General features: G+C 55.4%; 2 protein-coding genes across 3 annotated transcripts; one reads left to right on the forward strand and one right to left on the reverse strand.

Annotated features, from left to right (window-relative positions):
- Window positions 1–115: 115 nt before the first annotated feature.
- On the reverse strand, window positions 116–5,241 carry PIMREG (PICALM interacting mitotic regulator). 2 transcript variants are annotated; one of them, XM_047757913.1, is made up of 6 exons: window positions 4,796–5,240; window positions 3,938–4,266; window positions 2,336–2,598; window positions 1,737–1,832; window positions 1,054–1,103; window positions 116–694 (listed from the first exon to the last, which is right to left on the reverse strand). In XM_047757913.1, exons 2-5 carry the CDS (start codon window positions 4,229–4,231, stop codon window positions 1,070–1,072), a joined length of 687 nt encoding a protein of 228 aa, XP_047613869.1. In that variant the 5' UTR covers window positions 4,232–4,266; window positions 4,796–5,240; the 3' UTR covers window positions 116–694; window positions 1,054–1,069. The 2 variants fall into 2 exon arrangements, with proteins under 2 accessions (XP_047613869.1, XP_047613870.1); XM_047757914.1 differs by having other exon boundaries at window positions 116–1,103; window positions 4,796–5,241.
- Window positions 5,242–7,831: 2,590 nt separating this feature from the next.
- AIPL1 (aryl hydrocarbon receptor interacting protein like 1) lies at window positions 7,832–18,811 on the forward strand. Its single transcript, XM_047759313.1, has 6 exons — window positions 7,832–9,330; window positions 10,156–10,335; window positions 15,716–15,904; window positions 17,145–17,321; window positions 17,447–17,588; window positions 18,568–18,811. Exons 1-6 carry the CDS (start codon window positions 9,235–9,237, stop codon window positions 18,768–18,770), a joined length of 987 nt encoding a protein of 328 aa, XP_047615269.1. The 5' UTR covers window positions 7,832–9,234; the 3' UTR covers window positions 18,771–18,811.
- Window positions 18,812–18,828: the final 17 nt, after the last annotated feature.

Raw genomic sequence — 18,828 nt, forward strand, 5'->3', positions numbered from 1 at the left:
CAGGCTGGCTGGGAGTGGGGGCGGGAGAGGGAGACAGAGCCAGGCCCCAGACCACAGACCCGGTGCCCAGAGTAGTGCAGGGGGGGGGGGGGTGACGGTGACAAGAGGAGTCAAATACAGAAGGAGAGTCTTTATTATGAAAAAGCACTGTTATCTAGGAAAGTCATACACGGGTTTCTCTCTTAAATAATTGACCAAGGGCAGAAATTGCTACTGAGTGGGGCTACCCACCCTGTCTGCCGTGTGCCTGAATGTAAATAGGTACCCGTGGGCCCCGGGTCTCCTAGCCTGGAAATCTCTCCTTCCTTCTTCTGGGGCTCTGGTGTGGGAAGCAGGGCCAGACGCTGGGCTCCGGCAAGTCCTGGCACTGGTGACACAGGGGACTGGTTCTTTGCAGACCCCATCCCTGGGAACATAGGCAGCTCAGGGCTCTCAGGGATGACCTGGAGCCCGCACCTCATGTTACAGTGAGGTGACGGAAGGGTCATGTGTGGGATGAGTTTCTAAGCCCAAAGGGGAGAAGAATGAAGGATACCCCCTGCCTGTCGCAGAATGTGATGGGTTGTCACTGGCGGGTCGGGTGGCAGCCTGAGCAGCCTCCACCTGGGCCTCTGTGAGTCAGGTCCTCGTTTGCAGCAGCCCAGAGGTACTGCTGGCTCCTGGGTCCTCCAGGAGCTCACGGGAGGCGCGGATCCTGGGTGTGAGGGTGTGGTGGTCACAGGTGGCTCGTTTCCCACAAGAAAGAGCTCCCTCGTGCCCCGCACAGTGCTCAAGGAGGGGAAAGTGGGGGCACCACAGCCTCTACCTCCCCCCCACCCCCCCGCAAAGGTGCATGCGGTGCTTGGGGCCCCCGCGTGCGCTGTCGGCGATGCGCTCAGTGAGGTCCACGCTCTGGCTCCGAGCAGGTTGGAAGACTTGCTGGCTTCCTGCTCTGCGGGGCCTGTGCTCTGTGGTTTTTTCCCAGAAAAGACTCAGCTCTTTCACATGCTTCTGAGTATACCTACGTGCTTATGCGGGGGCCGGGAGGAGGACGACATGGAGAAAGGTGCTTACCTGAAGGGCACCGTCCTCAGTCACGAATGAGAGAAACAGTCATGTCGCCACTAGAGGTGAGAAAGTGGGAGGGACAGACGCCATTGGGTGCTGCAGGCTCTGGGGACCCCCACCCCCAGCCCTGAGCCAGACGGGACCAGACTGGGCATAGTGGTGGGGACATGGCCCACCCAGCATGTAGCCAGAGCCACCGGCAGGGCCCCAACTCAGAGCCCATCACGGCCTCGTACAAACGGCCCCCAGTTAGGGCAGCTCCAGGCCCGGGCCCTGCCCCCAGGACGGGCTCCTAAGCAGGCAGACCAGGCACTTCACAGCAAACGTGTGGCTTTGCCCAGTTCCGCGGGCGGGCAGGGCAGACAGGAGCCACGGGGGTGGTGGAGGACGGGCCAGTCTTTCAGGAACCAGGTACCCAGCCCCGTGTGATGGACAAATGTGGGGGCCCAAGGCCCGGGGGCCACACACATCCAGGTGTGTCCTCAACCACCCTCCCAATCTAGGTCTCTCATCAAGGAAAAGACCCATGCATGTTGCAGATGAGGAGACAGAGGCTCAGAGAGGGAGAGGGGTGATTGGGTCACATAGCAAGGCAGAGCCAGAACCGTAGGCCTGCCTAAAAAAAAAGGCCTGGCTCAAGGGGGGGGCCTCCTGGCCACGTCACTTGGAAGCACCACATGCCAGCTCACCTCTCCTCAGCCACGATGGCCTCTTCCAGCTCTTGGGAGAGTTTCTGGAGATGCTGGATCCCTGCCCCCACAGGCTCTAGATCACTGTCAGACTCACTGAACAGAAGGAAAAGTGTGTCAGTCACTGGTTGGAAACCCATGGCAGGAACCCCTTTCCTCCCGGCACTGGGGCCTGGTGTATAGGCCCAGCAGATGACCGGCGTGGGCTGGAAATGCGTCACCGCAGACCCCCACTCCAGGAAGTGACATCAGAGCAGCTGGGAGCAGCTGGCAGAGAGCACCTGGATCAAGGACCATTAGACAAGGTCAAGAGCAGGTGATCTTGTGGACAGGTGAGGCCTTCTGTTCTCCACTTGAGACTGAGCCTCAGCCCTCCGATGGCGTCACAACTCGCATCTGGGCTTAGAGGAGCCCGGGGACTGTGATTCTCTCAGAGTCAAGCTCACCCCTTCCTTTGCAGATGGGAAGCTAAGGCCTTGAAAGGCCTCCCCAGGTCCACCCCTCTCGGGACGCAGAGCTGGGCCAGAGCCCCGGGTGTGACTCAGCTTAAGGTGGTCCTGGCTCCAGGGAGCCCCAGTGCGAATCAGCACCCCACTTACCTGGGGGAGCAGAGGGGCTCTGCCGAGGAATAGGGGCTCCGGAAGGCGGCCTCTCTCCTGGACCGCCGCCGAGGGACGGCCCGAGGGTCCCAGGGTCCCAGGGTGGAGCAGGCAGGGGCGGCCCCGGACAGCTGGCTGCTCCTCTGGCTCAGGCTGCGAGCCAGGGGACTACTGCCCTTTTGGGCCCCTCTCTTCCTCCTCCTGGCCTTCACCTGGGTTTCCACCAGCCACTTAGTGCCGCTGTGGCAGGACTCCTGGAATCTCTGTGACAGGTACACAGCACCATCAGCAAGGACAAGCCAAGGCAGAGATTCCCTAGTGTCCCCGGGCTGGTCCGACACGTCCAGGAAGCTGTTAGTCTCAGGGTGAGGGATGTAGATGAGCCCATGTGAAAGGGGCCACAGCAGGGACCCAGCCCAGAGCCCCCCAGGAGGAGTGCGTGGTCGCCGTAGGAACGCCCTGGCTGGGGGGTGTCTGCTTGGTCTAAGTTTAAACCCTCTTTCAGGACACGGACTGACCCAGACTCAAAGGGGAGGCCCAGAGACCACGTCTGCCCCCAGGATACTGTGACCTGATCGCTCTCCCTGCCTTGATCTGCCCTGCTCAAATCCACCCTCCCCCTTGCTGCCCAGACATCATTTTCAAGGACCGGCCTTAGGCTCAGAGATTTCGCAAAGGGTCCAGAAACAGCCTCCCTCTCCCGCACCTTCAGATTCCCGGTTAGACCCCAGGGAGATGCCCCCCCGCCCCGTGTCCACACTCACAGCTCCTCGCCTTCCTGGATGACACCTCCCCACACGGCCGGCCCCCGGCTTGGAGATACACCCACTTGGAAGGCCCAGGCACATGTCACCCGCAATACCTGTGGCATCTTCCTGGGCACATGTCTCACTGGATGCCAGATCCTCTCAAATCTACCTTCTGAGAAGTTCTGAAGTTGTTCACTCCTCTGCATGGCCCGGCCACCAGGCCCCCTTTGGGAGTGAGTCTGCTTCTCACCCGCTTTCCATCAAGTAGCTAAAGAACAAGTTCTGACACGCTAACCGGACCCCATTCCCACTCTGTTGAAAATTCTTCCCACTGGCTCCCTGTCGCTCCTGCGAACATCTAAACATACTCAGCATGCTGGTCCCCCTCGCCATGTAATATTCCATCTTGCTCTCTGTCCTCCAGCCATATCCAGACTGAGTTCCTGAACGTTCTCTTCAGCATCATGCTCTCTCTCAACCCTAGCCTATTTCACCTGCCTTGTACACTCCTCCTCCCCCTTTCCTGGGTGAATTCTATTGCAGTCACCTCCTCCGGGAAGCCTTTACTGACTACAATTCTTTTTGCTGTTTCCCCCACCATTTGCTTGCCATTTTCTATCGCAATAGAGCTCTAGTGTCTTGTCTTGTGAGGCTCTGTTTGCTCCATAACACCGTTTTCATTCACTCGTTCAGCTATTTGTTGAGCACCTACTATGTGCCAGGAACTATTGGGAGTGTGGGGACACAGCGAGGAGCAAGTCCAAGTCCCTGTATTCTCGGTGTCTCTATTCTTGGAGGCAGCCATTGTCCAGCCTCTAGGAAGCCCTCCATACCTGGACAGGGTCAGCTTTACCTGAGACATGGCACCCAAGGCGTTCTTAGCTGAGCGAGCTGCAGCCTGGAGGCCCTGCTGCCCTGGTTCTGGAGTTTCCAGGCGTTTCCAGGAGGGGCCTGCCCCAAGGTTGAGGCTGACTGCTCTCAGGGGCAGCCTCCTTTGGAACTGTCTACAGAGGGATCCCAAGGCCCCACTGGAGGTATCCGGGTGGCTGACTGCAGGCTGTAGGACCTCGCTCTCCTCCAGCTGCTCCTGGTTCTGGAGAGATCTCCGACGCATGGAGACCCCCACGCTTGGCCACCGAGAAGACATCTGCCTGGCCGAGAGTCTGTCCTGCCCAGCAGACCCTGGGGAGGAGATCAAAGGGGAGGTCAGCAAAGCAACGCCCCCATCTCATTCCCAGGCTCCACAGAGACCCTGGGACCCAGGGGAAGAGATGGGATGGAAGGCCATGGGGTGGGGCACTTGGCAACTGCAAGTGCAGTAAGGAGCATGCCTCCTGGAGAGGGAGGGCTCAGCGAGGCCCAGAAGACCGCAGAGGCTGAACAAGGCTTGTGAGCAAAGGCATCTCCAGCTGCAAGTATCTGAAACAGCTGTCATTTCATCCCTGCCCCTTTCCTTTATCTGCCGCACGCGGGGAGGGAGGATGTCAGGACCCGCTGTCGCCGAGCCTCAGCACTTGGCCCAGATCAGGACTAGGGGCTCTTCACGAGCTCGTTCGGACCCAACGCGCTCCGCTGGGCTGACCAGACACCCTGATTTCCACTTGCCTATACCTAGAAGCCCCATGTGCCGAGCCCGTCCTAACTAGTGTCTCCCCACCCCCCTCCCTGTCCCTTCTGAACAGAAGCCCCACCACGCCTGGCCGGTACTCACGCAGCAGCGTCCAACGCTGACCCGACGCTGAGCACAGCTGCTCCTCGCCCACCCATCCGATTTGAAACTCCACGCGGATCCGCCCCTTCGCCCTTTCCTCACAGATGATTGGCTCCGTACCCGCCTCGCTGCTGCTCCGGGGGTCCGATTGGCTCCTGAGCTCGCGGCTGTGAATCTTGCTATCGGATTGGCCCGGCGGTCCCCTTTCATCCCTCCTGACCTCCGCAGGGCTGAGAGACCCTTTGTATTTGAGGGTCCCGCCCGCGCTGCCTGCAGAATCCTTGTTCCGCGCAGATCCAGCCTCCCGCGCCACCTCCTGACACTCGGCCTGGGGCTGCTGGGTCCCCTCCTTAACTACAAAGGGTTCCAGTAGGTCTGACTGGGCGGGGCGGAGGCGGGGTCCCGGGCTCCTAGCGGTCCCTCCGATCCCCTTGGAGGTTTCAGCGGTTTTGTCACAAAGAGCCTGGGCGGGGAGCTCGGAGCCCTGGGTTCCTGTGGAAGTTTTGTTTCAAACTTCCCTCGTGACCCTCTGCCTTCCTGAGACAAGGCACTGCCCCTCTGTTCCTCAAACTTGCCACCCACGCTAACCTCCAGGAAAACCCATCCTGCACCAGGGGACGGGGTGCGCCTCTCCACCTCCTATACGTACGCCGCCCACCCCGTCCCAAGGACCCTCCCCTCCATCCAGTTGAGTACCTCTCCCTCCCTTTAGCATCCAAACCGGCTCAAAAAGCCGCCATTTAGAAGTGGGGTTAGAAAGCGGGGTTCTCGCACAAGGAACATCATGTTTGGGGGCCCAGGACCCATCGTGAGACAGCCCCGCCCCCAGCACACACACTTGTGTAACTGAAGAGTTTCCTAAAATGATACTTGACTATGTGTGAGGTGCTTTTATATTTTATTTCCTATTTTATTTTTCAAAATGCTGATGACAGCCTACTTCCTTTACAATGGCTCACTGAGAGTGGTGAGCTGCGGTTTGAAAAATGCCATTTTGTTGCGCCTGTTCAACCTCATCCCCTAGTCGAGTTGTTTCCCAGGCGTCGGAAGTGCTGGTTCCCACACATCTTGTACACTTGCTGAGTTCGTTATTGTAATTAGGGAATTTAATTCATGTCCTCTACCAATGAAATATGAGGGGGAAAGAAGAGTTATTTTTCTAGAAACTAAGTTGAACGTTTAGTGGGAAAGTCTCACTGAAGATGCCATGCTTAGAAACAAATTATCTCCAAATAGATTGTCTTGTTGCCATTGTCCATCTGTACCTGTCCAGTGCCTGGCACTTACAGCAGGGGCAGGAATGCAATAGATACAATAGCTTTAAGCGCGTTTCCTTTCTTTAGTGTTCCTTAATCCTCACAGCAAAGCTATGAAGCAGGTGCTATTTTTACTCCCATTCCTGATGACAGAACCGATTCGGGAGGGTGAGGTGTCTTGCCCAAGACGGACCAGAGTCGGAGCTGGAACTTCAACCCTGGAGCACTGACCTTGAAACCTGAATTCTTAACCTTAGATTGCCCAGCCTCATCAAGTATCAGGATGGAGGGGGTGACTTTTCGAGTCCTCCCTGCTTGGAGTTTTCGGCCCCCCTCCCTCAGCACGGTGTGAAGGATCGTGGTCTCCATGGCAACGAGAGGAGGAAGAAACAATTTCTTCTGAATGAGGAGCCTCTCCCTCTGCCTTGCATGGAGGGTGGAGTAAGGATGTATTGAGGTGAGCAGGCTCCCAGTGGAGGGGAGGTGGGGGTGGTGGCCCCTGGGCCTCCAGTTCATGGTCCCAAGCTGAGGCTTCATGACATCCTTGCCTCTGTCAGGGAGGAGGATGGAGGAAGAGAAGGGCCTCCAGCCCTGCCTTGCCCAGGGCTCTCTGTCCGATGGAGAACTCCCATCGGTTACCTTGACCTCACGGAACTGCCGGTGTGATGGAAGAAGTGGACATCACAGTGTGCAAAACGTCATGTATGCGAGGTGCTGGGGGGCGATGGGAGGGCGTGAAAGGGATGGGGAGCCCCCTGGAGCTGATCGGGGCAGTTTCCCTTAGCATACAACGTTTGAGCTGACGAGTTAGGGGGACGAGGTAGAAGAGGTTTTCCATTCGAGGGGTCTAACTGCAAAGGCTGGGAGGCCAGGGCTCAGCCAAGTTCCAGGAGCAGAGGAAGGCTGGGCTAGATGGAGAAGCCAGGGGCTCAGTGGCAAGAGGCAGGGGTTGCAGGTCCATCCGCCAGGGAAGGAGCTTAGAATTTATCCTGACGGCAGTGGGAAGCTTTTGCTGAATTTTCAGCGGGGAGCAGAGTTATTAGAGTTGCATTTTTATGTAGTCCATTAGGAGGTTAGTTTGGTGCCCAAGCAGAGGCCAGGGGTCTGTCTAGAGGCCGTGGCCTGAGCACCTCATTCTTCTCAGCAGCGAAACCGAACCTACCTTCCCCCCATCAGCTTCAACATCCTTTTCCTCTCCTGCCCCCCCCCCCAACCAACCACAGGCCAATCTGTCAGTTCAAACCCTAGATATGTCTAGAATCTCTGTATGTGGAGCCTCTTGACCCTCCGCAAAGGGAAGCCGTTGACATAGAGGGAGCGTCTTAAGTACTGTAAGACACAAATACAACTTTTTATTCCATTGTGACTATCACTGACAAACATGCCTAAAACCTAAAGCCTGGAGTTCCCGTCGTGGCGCAGTGGTTCATGAATCCGACTAGGAACCATGAGGTTGAGGGTTCGGTCCCTGCCCTTGCTCAGTGGGTTAAGGATCCGGTGTTGCCGTGAGCTGTGGTGTAGGTTGCAGACGCGGCTCGGATCCCGCATTGCTGTGGCTCTGGCGTAGGCCGGTGGCTGCAGCTCCGATTCGACCCCTGGCCTGGGAACCTCCATATGCCGTGGGAACGGCCCAAAGAAATAGCAGAAAGACAAAAAATAAAATAAAAAATAAAACCTAAAACCTAGTATGGTGAATGCTTATAAAGTCAACGCCCAGGTAACCATCATCTGGGTGAAGAAACAACATGGCCAGGACCCCAGCAGCAACCCCCTGCCCCTGCTCTGGGTCTTCCCTTCCTTGACTTTTAGGGGAATCTGTTTAATTTGTCTTTGTGGTGTTACCATCCAAGGATTCAATTTACTGCCCATGCATGCAGCCAGCTCTAGGTGGCTGTGTGGCTGCAGAGACAATGCAACAGAAAAGAAGGACCTCCGCACTACCCACCCCACCCTTCTCCCTGCCCACAGAGAGGGATGGAGTTGGGGGGGAGCATTCTGAGCATTCAGGGAGGGGTCCTGGAGGGATAATTAGGCTGCCCCAGGCTGGACCAGCTGGCCCAGTCTTGGCCTCTTGCATGCCAGTGACTCCTCGTGGGAGTCAAGGCTTTTGGGGGTGCTTGGTTTGTGGATCCCACTCACTCTCCAAGGAAACCTCTGACTTTCACATAGAGGGAGGTATGAGAGGCCGATTTTCCCATTTCTGTTGGGAAAATGGAGTGAAGGTGGGAGATACGCCAGGGCACAAGGTCAGGAAATAAGTGGTAGGATCAGCCCTTTGAACGAAGCTGTCCCCAGCTGCTAGTGCCATGTTCTCTCCCTGTGGCAGGGTCCTGTGTCCCTTCTCCCTGTAACATGTCAGCCTCTGGTCAAAAAGAGAAAATTTGTGCAGCTCAGAATCCTCAGCTTACAGGTGGTGGGACGCCGGGCGTAAGAACTTGAATTGGCCACAAGGTGGCGCCAAACACCAAGTCGTCATAATTTTCGGTTTTAAACCTGAAATGCGTGGAGTAAGTTCTGCTGGGGTTCCAAGGCCCGCAGGGCTGAGATCCTCCTAAGGGCACGAGAGAGTCCACTGCCCTCAGTCAGTCCCTTTGGGGCTGGTGGGGGACCCCTCAATTTCCTCTAAACCTGCCTATCTCTTACTCTCTTTCAGCGCTCTCCTGAGCCAGAAACCTGCCCCCTCTCCCCTCCCACAAAAATGCTACATCCTCGAGTGGGCAGGTCTTGGGGAGGAGAAGAGGGGGAGATTGGAAGGAGGGAAGCAGGACTGCAAAGGCCTCAGGGCCCAGGCTTGGGGTCCTAAGGGACTAAGAGTCTAAGACCAGGGCCAGGCAGAGAAGAGGGGGTTTCTGGCCCCGCCTCTTTTCTCCTTCGGTGGCCTGAGGCCTCTCCTGCTGACTCCTGCTGCCGGGTCTTCTTGGAGAAAGCTCTAGCCATCCTCCTTCTTGCTCAGGGTGGGGAGCAGAGAAGCCGAGGCGGTAAGGGTGGCTGTCAGGCAGGACCTCTGCATCCCCTAGAAGCAGAGGATGGGGCCCCGAGGCCAGGCCAAGAGGAGTGGCCCCACCTTATTCCTCTCATTCCCACCCCGCCCTGCAGGGCAAATCCCCACCTCGCAGCCACCCCAGTGCCTTCCTCCTGGCAGATTATCTCAGCTCGGCTGGACAGCGCCTTGCACCTGGAGCCATGGACGCTGCTCTGCTCCTGAACGTGGAAGGGGTCAAGAAAACTATTCTGCACGGGGGCACGGGGGAGCTCCCAAACTTCATCACTGGAGCCCGAGTGAGTGCCTCCCCACCCCCTCACCCTCGCATAAAAGCCCCCAGGGCAACCTTCTGCATTCCAGCTGGGCCATAGGGCACTGCAAGCAGCCTTCTTCAGCTCTGCCAGCAAACAGCCAGGAGGCCCTTCCTGGAATTAACCCTCCTGTCCTGCCCCAGGGCATCTGGGTAGTTCTGAATTGGTGTCCATTCACTGGGCATTTTTTTTTTTTTTTCTTTTCAGGGCCACACCCGCGGCATATGGAAGTTCCCAGGCTAGGGGTTGAATCAGAGCCACAGCTGCTGGCCTACACCACAGCCTCAGCAACGCGGGATCCAAGCCATGACCTACATTGCAACCTATGACAATGCTGGATCCTTAACCTACTGAGTGAGGACAGGGATCCATCCTGCATTCTCATGGATACTAGTCAGGTTCTTAACCCACTGAGCCACAAAGGGAACTCCTCACTGGGCATTTTTGATACTTGGCAAGTTAAACATCAGTGTGGAGTGGGGGTGGGGCTTTGGGAATTTTCTGGTCCTGTGTTTGTCCGGGAATCTCTAGTGGGCTCCCTGGGTGATGGAGCGTCTGGGTCTGAGGCCTCAGATCTAGGGCACCTTTAAGGTTGGACTTGACCTACAGGACTGGCGAGAGCAAGATGGGGACCTGGAGGAGGGAGGGGGCTTCTCGCCTTTGGGTGGGGGGGATGCAGGCTGGGTGGGGATGCTCTGGCGTCTGCCTGGGGTTGGGGGAAGACAGCCATGGGCGGTGGTGACAGGGGCGGCTTCTGCTGGGCCTCGGGAGGCGGGTCTTAGACCAGGGTCCCGCTCTCTTGGCGACCAGGTGACCTTTCATTTCCGCACCATGAAATGTGACGAGGAGCGGACAGTGATCGATGACAGCAAGCAGGCGGGCCATCCTATGCACATCATCGTCGGGAACATGTTCAAGCTGGAGGTCTGGGAAACCCTGCTGGCGTCCATGCGGGTCAACGAGGTGGCCGAGTTCTGGTGTGACACCATCGTAAGTGGGCCGTGCTGCCCGCCCCCCGGGATGTGCTGTCTACGGTCTCACCTGTCCATGTGCGGGGCCGGCCGGCCGTGTTTCGGGAAAGTGGGAGGGAGGAAGACCAAATTCTGGAGGGAGAACCCTGCCTCCTTAAAGTCGGAGATGGAGTCACCCCCGAAAGAACAGGGGCTGCTACTGGGACAGCAGGTGTCATGGCCAGGGCCCAGTGTGCCACTCTCACTTCCACGCAGGATCAGTGGATCCTGGAGACTTTTTGGCCACTGGTTGCTTTTCTGCTGTCCTGCCCACTCCTAGCAACACTGCAAGGATGTTCTCTCCTTTAAGCACTCTTAGCAATCACCCTGCCAGGAGTCTCCTTGGCCTGGGGCCCGGGGAGAAATGGCGAAACTCCCTGACGTTTAAACGAACATCTCTTCTGGCACCTTTCAAACTTACACACAGGTCGACGAAAAGTGTAATGAATTTCACTTCGGCCGGTCTGGTTCTATCCACTTTCTGTCCTCCTTCCATGTGCTTAAAACACAGTTCCAGACACTGCATCATTTCCTCTGTAAATACTAAAACTTGTACATCTAAAAGAAGGCTATCAAAAGACCTAATCTCAGGAGCCTTATCACATGTTTACATAACATTTTATGGAGGTGTAGTTGATTGGCCGTGTTTGGATAACGTCTGCCGGGCAGCAGAGTGATTCAGTGACACACGCGCACACATCCCTTCTCTTTCAGATTCGGTTCCCACAGAGATGAGCGCAGAATACTGGGTCGCGTTCTCCGTGCTGTGCAGCAGGTCCCTGTTGGCCAGTCATTCCACGTACCTCAGTGTGCACCTGCCAATCCCAAACCCTCCGTCCATCCCTCCCCGCCTCCGTTACATCAAAACCCCAGATAATTCCCAATGCCATCCAATCTCCAGTCACCGTTCACATTTCTCCAGTTGTCTCCTCGTTTTTCTTTCCGGTTGGTTCGCTCAAGTGAGGAGCTGGACAAAGTCCTTGCACAGAGTTTTGTTAAGGCGTCTGTCAAGTCTCTTTCGATCTGGGGGTTCTCTCCTCACTCTCTGGTTTCCTGGACATGAGTTTGTTGAAGGAACCGGGTCGCCTGTCTTGTGAGAGTGCCCAGGTTCTGATCTTGCTGGTTGCCCTGCCATGGAATTGCCTGCCTCATACCTCCCTCCCCTGTATTTTATGCAGCTTGTGCCGCGTACCTCCCACTGCGAGGCATTGCACATCTGCTCACCTCTCACCTCTCTCCATGTTAGGACTGATTGGTGGGGCTCAGGTGTTGACAGCCTGACCCAGCCATGACCAAGCTCCCCACTGACTTCAAGCAATAGCGTTAGCAGCCTTGATGGCCCATGCCCAGATTCATCATTTCAGCAGGGGCCACTGACTTTTTGAAGAAGCTGCCCATGTGCGAGGGAGGGAGAGAGAGAGAAATTTGTTAAATTTCACTTAGCAGATTTTCGTTGAGCATCTGTCCTTTGTACCAGTCCTTATGTTAATTTTTTTTTTTTTTTGTCTTCTTGGGGCTGCACCTAGGCATATGGAGGTTCCCAGGTTAAGGGTCTAGTTGGAGTTGCAGCCGCCGGCCTACACCAGAGCCACAGCAATGCCAGATCTGAGCCATGTCTGCCGCCTACACCACAGCTCATGGCAACGCTGGATCCCTAACCCACTGAACAAGGCCAGGGATTGAACCCGCGTCCTCATGGATATTAGTCAGGTTCGTTAATCGCTGAGTCATGATGGCAACTCCCCTTATGTTCTTCTTTATCCTGCAGTTTTAACTTTCCCAAAAGTTGTTTTATTTTTAAGTCAAGTCTTTAGAAAATCAGCTTCGGTGTGGTTTCCGTTAGTTTAAAATGACATCCGTTGACTTTGCTTACGATGCTCCTGAACTGTTTTAGACCCACGTGGGTCTGTAATTCGGGCCATGTGTTAGCCAAAGGCTGGTCACCAACGAGCACCCCTTCTCCATAGGATGCATTTTTGCGAACACAGGAGAGCTGAGTGCAGAGAAGGCTGTCAATAAATTCTTGATGGTTGATTGATTTGCTGTTTGCAGAAAGCACAAGCTGCTGTCGCTCCTGTCATGTGGGCATGGCTCTTGCCTTCCTGTGGGGTCTGTGTTCTTTTGACCAAATCCATAGTCACATGAGTGCAGTGCCCATCTCACAGGTTGGCAATTAAAAAAAATTATTAGAGCATAATTGGTTTATAACATTGTGCTAATTTCTGTTGTACAGCAAAGTGACCCCATCATACATAGATATATACATTCTCTTTCTTATATCCTCTCCCATCAGAGTCTATCCTGAGAGACTGGATGTAGTTCCCTGTGCTATACAGCAGGACCTCATTGCTTATCCATTCTAAACGGAATAGTTGTATCTACTAACCCCAAACTCCCCGTCCATTCCACTCCCTCCCCTCTCCCCCTTGACAACCACAAATCTGTTCTCTTTGTCTGTGAGTCTGTTTCTGTTTTGTAGATAGGTTCATTTGTGTCATATATAGATTAGATTCCACATATAAGTGATATCATGTAGTATTTCTTTCTCTTTCTGACTTACTTCTCTTTGTATGAGAATCTCTGGCTGCACCCATGTTGCTGCAAATGGCATGATTTGGTTCTTTTTTATGGCTGAGTAGTATTCCACTGGGTGTATGTGCCACATCTTCTTAATCCATTCATTTGTCAATGGACATTTAGGTTGTTTCCATGTCTTGGCTATTGTGAACTGTGCTGCAGTGAATATGCTGGTGCATGTATCTTTTTGAATTCTAGTTTTGTCCGGATTTATCAGGTTGGCAATTTTCATGCCTCAGTGATTGCTGGTTTTTCCAATAGCCCCCTACATCTCCTCCCAGTGCAGAGTTGCCAGGATAGCAAGCGCACACACATGCACACACACACACTTTCCAGAGTTACTTACCTACCTGTATATTCACTTTCCATCCATTCTTCTATCCATTCACCACACTCAGGCATCAATTTATCCATCCCTCCCTTCAACCAATATTCATGATCCATTCTCGCAACACTAAGCATCTACCCATCATCTACCGTATGTCTCTCTGAAAACATACAGTGGGCACCACGTTTGGCCTGTGCTAGGTGTTAGGAGTGAAATAGGCAAAGCCTGCATCTCTCAAGGAACTTGAATTCTGGAGGAGGAACAGACACCCAAGCAAGTACAAGGCAGGGCACCTAGTACCACAATAAATAGGTAAGGACAGATTGATCACAAGAGGGGAGCAACTGATTGCCTGAGAGTCACAGGAGGAACTTCTTCAAGAAGATAACATTGAGCTGGGTATTGAAGGATGAATAGGAGTTCACCAGATCTAAAAGACAGAGGAGAAGTAGCATCTCGGCCAGGAGGTGTGAAAAGCTTTTGGCATGTTTTATTTGGTTAGCCCTTTCTCTGTGGGATGTCTCTCCACTTAAGACTCTGAGTTTTGGAGAGACGAAGTAACCCCTGGGGTGATCAGGTCTATTTCACAAAGGACTTTGGAGGGCCTGGCTTTCCCCTAGCAATTGCTGCTCATCATTCCCCACAGGGCCCTCTGGACAGTCTTCTCTTGGAGTTTAGGTCTCTGCAGGGCAGGGGGTTTCCTTCCTCCCTTCTCTTTCCCTAAACCAGGGAGGCAGGGGCAGTTGGGGGTTCTGGGAGCTTCTGCCCTGAAATGCACTCCCCACCCCCACCCCGCCCAGGGAGCACACTGGTCTCCATGCGGGATTTTCTGCTGGTGCCCAGTCTGATGAGGCCAGAGGTTGCAAACTTGAATTCCATGAGGTCCAGGGACCCTGGGTGACTGGAGAGTTTCTGCTTCATCCTCAGCGGGGCGCCGCTCCTTGGCTCCAGCCGGTGTGAAAGGGGGCAGGTCCAGTGTGGCTGGATGGCCCGAGTTTTGGAGACAACTGGAAACCTTCCTTGGCCTGTGATCTCTCTCAGTGTTTAAATGCTGGCAGCTAACTAACACAAAAGCCCTACTATGTGAAGCCTAAAACAAATCTAATCTGGGAGCTGAAGGTGGCCTCCCGCAGGCCAGTTTGCAACCTCTCGATGGCTGTAGCCCCTCAGACAGAACCAGGCTCTATCCTTCTTCCTGGATCTCTGCACACTCCTGGTGGCACCTCTCAACCCACTGTGCTGGCCAGCATCCCCGGTAGTGCTAGGGTGGCAGGAGGCTAGCAGGACAAAGCCTTGGTCTGAGGTCATGTCCCAGCAACCTCTTGGCCCTGGCATTGGCAGCTAAATGCTGACTTTCTTGGGGGCGGGGGCTGCTGTGTGAGGCCGGGCGTGCCCCCTCCCCGCAGCAAGCTGTTCCTCGGGGCCACTCCCCCGCTTCATCCACCCTTAATCTCAACGAGCTTAACTGCCATCTGGTCATCTCCCTCACAAAGAACCCCAAGGTCCTCGGGGCTAATCCTGGCTGGTGGGGGCGGGGAGGGGATGACCTTCATCCCCTGGCTGGTGACTTGGGGACCAAGCCAAGCCGCCCCTGTCCCTTCCCTTTCCCAGTGCTGTGTCTTTACTGGAGTTGCCATGAAGGGGCATGAGATGGGCTGTCTCAGGATTCAGCCTCTGAGAGGGGTTCTCAGAGACCACCTGAGGGGCGTCCCCGATTTTCCTAGCCCTCCTCCACCCTGAGGGTGGCCCCCTCAGCGCCCTGTGCTGGGTGAGGCTGTGATGAGCTGGCCCTGCATCCGCACCCTCTCATTTAACCCCTGACAACAGCCCCACTCCCAGACAAGTGCAACCCAGGGGACCAGAGCTCAGGGAGGGGCGGTGACCTGGACTCCCTGCCCACCAGCAGCACCATCAGGATGCCAGCCCTCTCAGGCCCAGAGCCCTGCTCCTTCCTCCACTCTCCACGCTGCCCTCCTTGCGAGTCGCAAGCTTTGTGGACTGAGGGTCTCCTTGGGAAGGGAAACCTGTTAGAATCGACCACGGGGTGGGGGCAGCCTGGCATTGTGGCTAGAGCTGGGTTTGGATCCTGGCTGTGTCATTTCCTGGCTGTGTGACCTTAAGCATCTCACTTAACTTCTCTGAGCTCTCATTCCCACGTCTCCAAGATGGGAAGAATAGTAGGGCCTCCCTAGTGGGGTCACCTTAAGGACTAAAGGAGCTAACAAATGTAGAGGGCTCTGCCAGGCACATAGGCAACTGCAGAGATGAGTGGGGGCATATTGGGGGGCGTATTAGTGGGGGCAATACATGGTAACAGCCACAAGGCAGGCCAGGGGCTAGGTAGCAGGAGCTCTGCTGTGTGTGTGGTGGGGGGGTGCAGCGCAGGGCTCTTTGGGGCCCAGCTGGCTCTGAGCAGACAGCCCGATGCCATCCATCTGCCTACTGTTCCCCGCAGCACACAGGAGTCTACCCCATGCTGTCCCGGAGCCTCCGGCAGGTGGCGGAGGGCAAGGACCCCACCGAGTGGCATGTGCACACCTGTGGGTTGGCCAACATGTTCGCCTACCACACGCTGGGCTACGAGGACCTGGATGAGCTGCAGAAGGAGCCGCAGCCTCTGATCTTCGTGATCGAGCTGCTGCAGGTGTGACCCTGGGGTGTGGAAGGCGGATAGGGGCAACAGAGAGCAGTGGGGCTGAGCGGGCATGGAGGGGGGCCCAGCCCCACGGGTCACGGGTCATGACCCAGTTCCTCTTTAGAGAATAAGAAAGGGCTCATAAACCACAGGAGGATTGGAACTGGACCCTCCTCTCACCTCCCCCACAAGAAAAAACCCAGTCCTTTGCTTTTTCCAAGGGAAAAGCCCACGGGGGACCGTTTTTCTGAAATGTTACTTGTTTTCATCTTGGAAGCATTTATTTCTGTGGGTTATCTACTTCCACTTTTGTTTGCAGAAGTTGCGAATTATATCCTCAGCCCCAGTCCCTGGAGTTTTGGGATTCTGATCTGTTTTTTCAGTAGTGGGAGAGGCTGCATGGAACCATCCACACCCCTTCCCCAGGCCACAGGATGTGAGGTGGTGGGAGAGGGTCAAAATAGGGCTCACAGCCAAGGCTCAGCTCATGGCCAAGGCTGAGGATCAGCCTGAGGGCTCCAAGGGTGAACTGTGTCAACCGGGGTCTTTATGGACCTGCGGGAACAGTTGTGTGGTTTGTGCACTGAACAAGGACATCGCCTTTAAGGTGCTTTTTAGAGACCTCGTATAATGACAATTTTCCAGCAGATGCCATTAAGGTGTCTTTTTTTTTTTGTCTTTTTGCCTTTTCTAGGGCCACGCCCGCAGCATATGGAGGTTCCCAGGCTAGGGGTCTAATCTGAGCTGTAGCCACTGGCCTACACCACAGCCACAGCAATGTGGGATCTGAGCCAGGTCTGCGACCTACACCGCAGCTCACGGCAACACCAGATCCTTAACCCACTGAGCAAGGCCAGGGATCGAACCTGCAACCTCATGGTTCCTAGTCGGATTCGTTAACGACTGCACCACGACGGGAACTCCTAAGGTGTCTTTTTTTAACAAAATGAGTATTATGGTAGTTTTCCGAGTATGGGAAGTAAAGAGTGTTGACAAAAGAGTACCTTTTCTTATTTTGCCCAAAGGCTCTGACTGAGGGCAAGGCCCTGGGGAACTTGTTGCTTCCTTTTCCCATTTACATGTGTTTGGCCGGCAAGCGTGTTTCTGCCTCACTGTGGAAGATGAAGAGCTGCCTTCAGTGAGTTGGGCAGCGTCCACTTTCTCTGGTCCCCTGCAGGGAAAAGGGCCTTCCCTGCTTGGCCTGGGCATCCGGGGCCCTTGCCTCACTGATGGTCAGTTTTGGGGGCAGGTTGAGGCCCCCAGCCAGTACCAGAGGGAGACATGGAACCTGAGTAATGATGAGAAGATGCAGGCAGTGCCCATCCTCCACGGAGAAGGGAACCGGCTCTTCAAACTGGGCCGCTACGAAGAGGCATCTACCAAGTACCAGGAAGCCATCGTCTGCCTGAGAAACCTGCAGACCAAGGTGGGGGGGCTGTCCATCAGGGGATGGGAAGTGGGGTGGATGCTGGGGGGAGCCGCCCTGCCCTGGCCATGGCGCGGTGGGGAGGGTGGGGGCGGGGCAGCCGCAGACCTTCCTCCACCGGGCAGGAGAAACCCTGGGAGGTGCAGTGGCTGAAGCTGGAGAAGATGATCAACACCCTGATCCTGAACTACTGCCAGTGTCTGCTGAAGAAGGAGGAGTACTACGAGGTCCTGGAGCACACCAGCGACATCCTCCGGCACCACCCAGGTTGGGGGGGGCGGGGCTGGTGGGGGTCCAATCTGCCCAGTGGCCCAGAGACTCCAGCCCAGACCTCCGTGGCCCTCTCTCCTGACCCTCTCAAGCCATCAAACATTGCCTCCACCCAGTAGGGTCTCCCCAAGCCTCTAACGGCATCACAGATGCTGGATGAGCGGTGCTTATTGTGGGAGGTATTTGAAGGTGCATTAGGGACAAATACATAAGCAGCTCCTGGAACCTGTGTGGAGCAGTAAACAGGTTTTTAAAAAGGGGGCAATCAGAGTTCCCATCGTGGCGCAGCAGAAACAAATCTGACTAGGAACCGTGAGGTTGTGGGTTTGATTCCTGGCCCTGCTCAGTGGGTTAAGGATCCGGTGATGCCGTGAGCTGTGGTGTAGGTCGTAGACGTGGCTCGGATCCCGAGTTGTTGTGGCTATGGTTTAGGCCAGCAGCTGTAGGTCCGTTTCAACCCGTAGCCTGGGAAACTTCATATGGTGTGGATGCAGCCCAAAAAAGAAAAAAAGAAAAGAAAAAAATAAAAAGGAGACAATTAATAGAGAACAATATCAAGTAAAGTCTAGAATCCGTGACATGCAGATGGGGCAATACTTGTGAAGGCAGGCGATGTTTGAAGACTGTTGACATCATCAAACACTATGCTCTACACACTCAATCCTCTGCTTTTGCCATTTCATTTAATCCTCTTAATGACCGTAAGGGACAGGGGCAGGGATAGGGGACCATTTGGGGAGCTTCTATAAGGAAATAGTAAGTTGTGAAGGTAACATTAGTTACAGGGTCTTGGATAGGTCTGCGGAAGAAAAGGGAGTAGACGCTGCGGTTATTATCATCTGCATTTTACAGCGGAGAAGGGCTCAGAGGTTAAGAATCATGGTCAAGGTTGAGGGTTGCAGAAGCTGGTCAAGCGCGGCCAGGCGGGCGCCGCCTCTGGGGCTGGGCAGCGGGTCCAGCCGGATCTTCCCTGCAGGCATCGTGAAGGCCTACTACGTGCGGGCCCGGGCTCACGCTGAAGTGTGGAACGAGGCGGAGGCCAAGGCGGACCTGGAGAAAGTGCTGGAGCTGGAGCCATCCATGCGGAAGGCCGTGCAGAGAGAGCTGAGGCTGCTGGAGAACCGGCTGGAGGAGAAGCGGGAGGAAGAGCGCCTGCGCTGCCGGAACATGCTGGGCTAGTGCGCAGGCGCCGGGCCTCCCGCCCGCCCCTCCCCCTCGGCACCGCCCCCTCGCCCCG

The sequence above is a fragment of the Phacochoerus africanus genome, chromosome 14 (genome assembly GCF_016906955.1).
Source record: "Phacochoerus africanus isolate WHEZ1 chromosome 14, ROS_Pafr_v1, whole genome shotgun sequence".
NCBI lineage: Eukaryota > Metazoa > Chordata > Mammalia > Artiodactyla > Suidae > Phacochoerus > Phacochoerus africanus.